Source organism: Scyliorhinus canicula, chromosome 29 (assembly GCF_902713615.1).
Source record: "Scyliorhinus canicula chromosome 29, sScyCan1.1, whole genome shotgun sequence".
Taxonomy (NCBI): domain Eukaryota; kingdom Metazoa; phylum Chordata; class Chondrichthyes; order Carcharhiniformes; family Scyliorhinidae; genus Scyliorhinus; species Scyliorhinus canicula.
In genome coordinates this window covers 2,899,815-2,905,814 of record NC_052174.1, presented here as the reverse complement: position 1 = coordinate 2,905,814, position 6,000 = coordinate 2,899,815, and the positions used below count along the sequence as shown (strand labels likewise).

The following is a 6,000-nucleotide window of genomic DNA, read 5'->3' as shown; positions in this document are numbered from 1 at the left end:
CCTGAAGCCTGGGAGAGCTGACCGACGGCATCGACCATCCTGTTCAGAGGCAAAACGCCAGCGCTGGACGGGTTGACAGTTGAGTTCTTCAGGGCGCCTGGGACGTCCTGGGGAACGACTAAGTGGGGGTTCTGGGGAAAACGTATCGCCACAGGGGAGGTGCACCTTTCATGGCGCAGAGCCACCATTAACTTGCTGACCAAATAGGGGGATCTCCGCCATCCGAAAGACTGGGTTCCGGTCTCCCTCCTCAGGACGGATTAGAAAATCTTAGCCAAGGCGACGTGTTTGAGCCTTGGCACCGTGCTGTACCACATGATCCACTCTGACCAGTCCTAAATGGTCCAGGGCCGCACGATACACAATATCCATCTGGTCCGGGACCTGGTTAGTCGTGTCCAGAGGGCTGGTTTGTCGAGCGCTTTCCTGTCCCTTGAACAATGATAAGGCGTTCGATACGGTGCATCACGAATATTTATTCGGGACTCTGCCAGCATTCGGGTTCTGGAAGCATTTCGTCGCCTGGACACGACTTCCAGACCACAGAGTGTTGTGTTAAGGTGAAGGGGTCCCTCATGGAGCCCCTTCGTTTATTAGAGTCGTTGCCCCTCGTCTTGCCAACTATATTATATTTACGTGGAGCCTTCCCTATTCCTCCTGCGGAGCAGGTTGACAGTTGTGCTGGTCACTTTGACCCCTCCCCCTGACTTTGTCAGAAACATCCAGAGAACGCTTGTCGAATTAGTCTGGGACAAGAAACTGCATTGGATCGCAGCTGAGATTCTGAATCTGCCGCGTCGGGATGGCGGCCAGGCGCTGTTGTGCCTTCCCACTCAGTTGGCGACATTCCACCTTCATATCCTGCACCGATATTTCAATTGTTTACAACATTCAATATCCGCATTAATATCGGAAGATAATTTCCCACCAGCGATGACGCGACGTGCAGCTAGGAATTATTCAATTTTACCAAAAAATAAAGTACAATGAGAAGTTTGTCTGATTTGAGTCTACAGGTCGCCGAGGACGTGGTTATCTTTTCGACTATATGTAGTTTATGGACAACGTACAGGAAACACTCCTTGAGCGGGGGTGACGCCATAGCATACAAGGTTGCGGACTAAGCGTTGGAAAATGAGAGTAGAATAGATAGATGCTTCATGGCAGCAATTGCCATAATAGATCGAAGAGTTTTTTCTGTGCTGTGAAACTTTATTTGCCTACGAATAGAGCCGCATCATATTGCCTCTGGACTACAGAACATGGAGCATATTGACTTAATAGATGCCAATGGTGTGTGAAGCTTATGTCACGTCCTGTGGCTTTCTATGTACATATATAGGCATCATGTCATAATGATAATAATATTACGTGATATTGGTCATTTTACTGCTGCGTAATCCTCATTTTGTCCGATTCCTCGCATGTTCAGATGAACTTCAGGTTGTTAAATCATTATCCTTCCCGTTTATTCCCTTAATTTCCCAATTTAAAACTTTGTTTTCCATTATGAATTTTGGCCCAAGCCTGATAAATGTAAATAGTCTTTAAGTAAAATAAGATTAGTGGAAATGTATCTTCATGTCAAGCATCAGTGAGCACACGTAATGGGAGAGCTTGATAGTTCCTGCTGATTTGAACGGCGGCTTCAGACTCGTTGGCACTAAAGAGAGAGACGGTGTTGGACAGGTGGAGTGGGAGCTCGGTGTGATTGATTGACTGGTGTCCAATGAACAGGCAGTTCCCTGCACGGTAACGGGTGGTGATTGGACCTTATCCCAGTCGAATGCTTTTCGGTGCCCCAGGTTTGACTCTTGGCAGCTTTCAGATAATTTCCAACTCCTTTCCCTCAGTATCACTCTCCTCAAAGCCTGTGGATGCTGCGTTTCTGCACCTGCAGCGTATCTGAAATAATCTGTCTACAATAAAATCAGTCAAGCTGCAAACAAAGACCAGAACGCACTCCTCTGCCTCGGGAAAGGCTGTGAATTCTGTACTTCTGAATTGCAGAGCACCTGGATGAATGACTCTACAGGGAAGATCATTAGTGGCTTAGGATAAATATTGCTGTGAAGGGACGTGTGCAATAGACCGTAATCTGAAACAAAGACTTGCTTCCTTTTGCTTAATATGTTGACCACTTTCCACTCCTCTGTCTTTGTCCACTGCATGTGTGTAGAGGGGTGGGGAGGGAGGTAAGTGAACTTGGAAAGTTACGAAATAGTTCATAGTTAACCAGATTTATATTTTGCAGAGATCATTATAGTTCGTGTTACGAATAAACATAAATGGTTTTTAAGCTTACAAATCTGATAATTGTAATTATTGGGCAGACAAGAGCCAAAGGCTTTGGGTATTTTTATAAGCATTTTTAATCAATTCACTTAAGCTGCCACCGGACAAGTGAGTCTGGAATTTGCCGAGCTCGAGCCCAGGGTGTCCGAACAATTGCAGTCGGCTAAGTACGTTTTTCACACAGAGAATCGTGGGAGTCTGGAACTCGCTGCGTGGGATGCTAGTGGAAGCAGATACGATGGTGACTTTCTCATGAAGACTCTTGACAAAGACATGAATAGAATGAGAATAAAGGTATATGATCGCCAGAAAGGTAGGGGGTTTCAGTTCAGACGGGCAGCATTGTCGGTGCAGGCTTGGAGGGGCAAAGGGCCTGTTCCTTTGCTGCAAATGCCTTTGTTCATGTTCTTTGTTCCAAAGTTTACTGCACAGGAAATGCACAGATATTTTAGTCAACATTCGATAATGCAAGAAGGACCTGTTCGCCAGGAAAAGGGAGGAAATTATTCTATTTCACAGGAGCTAAAACAGCTGTTTTAAGCCTAACGTAACCTCATCTCTCTGAGAACTGAAGGGCCTATTCTGTTCAGTGGAGATTTGGGGGTTGCCGAGGACTTTATCAATGTAGTGATGTTAATAATTCCGTTGAACTTTTAGATGGAGGTATCCGTGTCACTGCGATCTGGCTCCTCTTGGTTGGTAATTAGTGGCTGCAGGTTTTGAATGCGACTTCCTGTGAAATAGGAATTTATCACAGTTAGTTTACAGAACACTCGATGTTACAATTTAAAAATGAAAGAGCGATAGTTTTCGCTATGGTCACATATGGCCATACGTTTTCGTGAATATGACCAGCGATAATTGCACTAGCTATAAACACTTTGTGAAAGCAAGAGGGAATGGTCATGGGTCGTGTTATCTCGAGAGCTCCCTCTTGAGTACACATAAGTGGAAAGCGTTTGAGTTAGGGTGCATGATGGCACAGTGGTTCGCACTGCTGCCTCGCAGCGACAAGGACCCAGGCTCTATTCCGACCTTCGGTGAGTGTCAATGTGGAGATTATACCTTCTCCCCGTGTCTGCATGGGTTTTCTCCAGGGTGTCTGGGCTCCTTCCAAAATTCAAAATCTGCAGCTTATTTAATGGTGTTACTCAGGTAGGGCGGGGTAGTGACCTTGGGTGCAGTGCTGTATTTATGGGCCGAATTGCCTCCTTCTGCACTGTACGAATTATATGATTCAATGACGAGGGTAACCAACCACATATTGCCGCAGAAATGGCATCTCCACGTGCAGCACATGGATAGCGGATGGATTCCCAAAACTGGAAGAAATACAGTCGTTCGATTTCAATATGGCGCCCGATCTGGCACCTTCTGATGTGCAACATTCACCTCACTTCCAACCAGATCGATGTCGCCAATGTCGAAGTTGTCAAATAATTGACCCATGACGGACATGGCAACTTCCATGCACACGAGTGAAACTGGCGTTAATAATTAAACAGTACGTTTTTGGTTCATCGAACGTGGTCATCACTGGCTGGACCAACGATTGTTCCTAGTCCATCATCACCCTTGAAGGGGTATTTAAGAGTTAAACGCGTTGCTGTAAATCTGGAGTCGCATGTAGGCCATACTGGATAAGACAGCAGATGTCCTTCATTCGTGAACCAAATGGGTTTTTGCAACATTCAGCAATGGTGGTCATTAGACATTTAATAGAATCATCAAATCCCTACAGAGCAGAATGAGGCAATTCGGCCCATCGAGCATGCACCGACACTCTGAAAGAGTATTCCATCCAGGCTCATTTCTACGCACTGTCCTAATAACCCCTTAAACTCAGCTGCACATCCTTCTGAACACTAAGGGCAATTTAGCATAGCCAATCCACCTTGCACATCCTCGACAGTGGGAGAGAACCGGTGCACCGCGATGAAACCCATGCAGACATGGGCCAAAAGTGCACACTCCATATAGACAGTTACACAAGGCTGGAATTGAAATCGGGTTCCTTGGCTGTGAGGCAGGAGTGCTATCCACTGTGGCACGGTGCCATACAGGTTCAATTCCAGGTTTTTTCCTAATTTAATTAAAACATCTCCATGTGCCACGGTGAGATTGGAACCTGTGTCCCTAGCGCATTACAGTGGGTCTCTGAATTACGAGTTCAGTGAAAATATTACTCTACCACTACATTCCCCAATCATATCTAGGTCGTAGGTCCAAAATTTGATTCATTCCATTGCGTAAAACTGCGGTTGAAAGTGAAAATTTAGGGCAGCTCGGTGGCGCAGTGGTTAGCATTGCTGCCTCACGACGCCGAGGTCCAAAGTTCGATCACGTTTCTGTGTCACTGTCCGTGTGAAGTTTTCACATTCTCCCCGTGTTTGCGTTGGTTTCGCCTCCACAACACTGATGTGCAGGGTAGGTGCATTGGCCATGCTAAATTGCCCATTAATTGGTAGAAATGGATACTCAAAATTTATTTTAAAAAAGTGAAAATGTATTTTCTATTTTCGTACCTTTTCGATTCCAAACATATCCAGATTTCCGATAATGATTTGCAACAAAAACTGCGATCACGGCGAATATTAATCCTGTCACACAAAAGCCGATAATACCTTTCCTCTTCGAGGACGCTACGAAGTAAAGGCAGAGGTTACATCTATTTTCCATAGACCGACAAAGAGTTTTAAATTGGTTAAAGTACGCTTATTAAGTACAATACATACATTATAGCTGAACAAGTAGAATTGATGAAGGGAAGCCAGTGGACGTGGTTTATCTGGTCTTTCAGAAGGATTTCCTCAAAGTTCCACAGATGAGAATTAAGGTGCAAATTAAAGCGCGCAGAATTAAGAGTAGCGGATTGATATGGAATGAAAACTGGTTGGCAGACATGAAATAAGGAGAACAATAGATGTTATTTTTCGCCAATGGCAGCCATTTATTAATTTGGTGCTGCAGGATTCGGGAATCCCAGTTATTCGCAATATATATAAATTACCTGGACGAGGGAACTAAAAATGTGCAGAGGACACGAAGCTGGGTTGTAGGGTGAGGTGTGACGAGGATGACGAGACGCTTCAATGCGCTTCGTACAAGTTGGCTAAACGGGCAAATAAATTGAACATGCAGTATAATTTGAATAAATGAGGTCAGCCACTTTATTAGCAAAAACGGCGAGGCAGATTATTTTGCGAATTGCCATTAATTAGGAAACGGGAATATGCAACCAGACATTTGTGTCCTCTTCCCCAGTCGCAGAAGGTAAGCATGCAGATGCAGAAGGCAGGAAATAAGGTAAGCATACAGGTGCAGCAGGCAGGAAAGAAGCTAAATGACCTTCCCAGCGAAAGGTTTCTAGGACTTGGTCAGGGGTAGCTTGCTCGAATTTTCCAGACCCTTGCGATGCTGCACCTGGAATGTTGTGTGCAGCTTTAGTCTGCTTCTGAGGAAGATTGTGCTTCCTCCAGAGGGAATGCAGTTAATGTTTATCGGACTAATTATTGGGATGGTAAATCTGGTGTGTCAGGAGAGATTAAATCGGTTCGGATTATATTCGGTGTGGATGGCACAGTGTCGCAGTGGTTAGCCATGCTTACTCACGGGGCTGAGGACCCGGAATCCATCCGGGTCTCTGGGTTACTGGTCCATGTGGAGATTGCACATTCTTCATGTGTCTGCGACCTACTAACCCTC

The 6,000-nt window shown here is 45.3% G+C and overlaps 1 protein-coding gene across 1 annotated transcript in view; it reads right to left on the bottom strand.

The window, feature by feature from the left end:
* Positions 1-2,354: 2,354 nt before the first annotated feature.
* The window catches only part of LOC119958387, a 98,661-nt gene continuing 95,015 nt past the window's right edge, over positions 2,355-6,000 (bottom strand). The window contains exons 18-19 of the mRNA XM_038786880.1: positions 4,821-4,937; positions 2,355-3,028 (exon numbers count right to left, since the gene is read on the bottom strand). Of these exons, the coding sequence (XP_038642808.1) occupies positions 2,949-3,028; positions 4,821-4,937 (197 nt within the window). The 3' untranslated portion in view covers positions 2,355-2,948. The remainder of the gene's footprint in view (positions 3,029-4,820; positions 4,938-6,000) is intronic.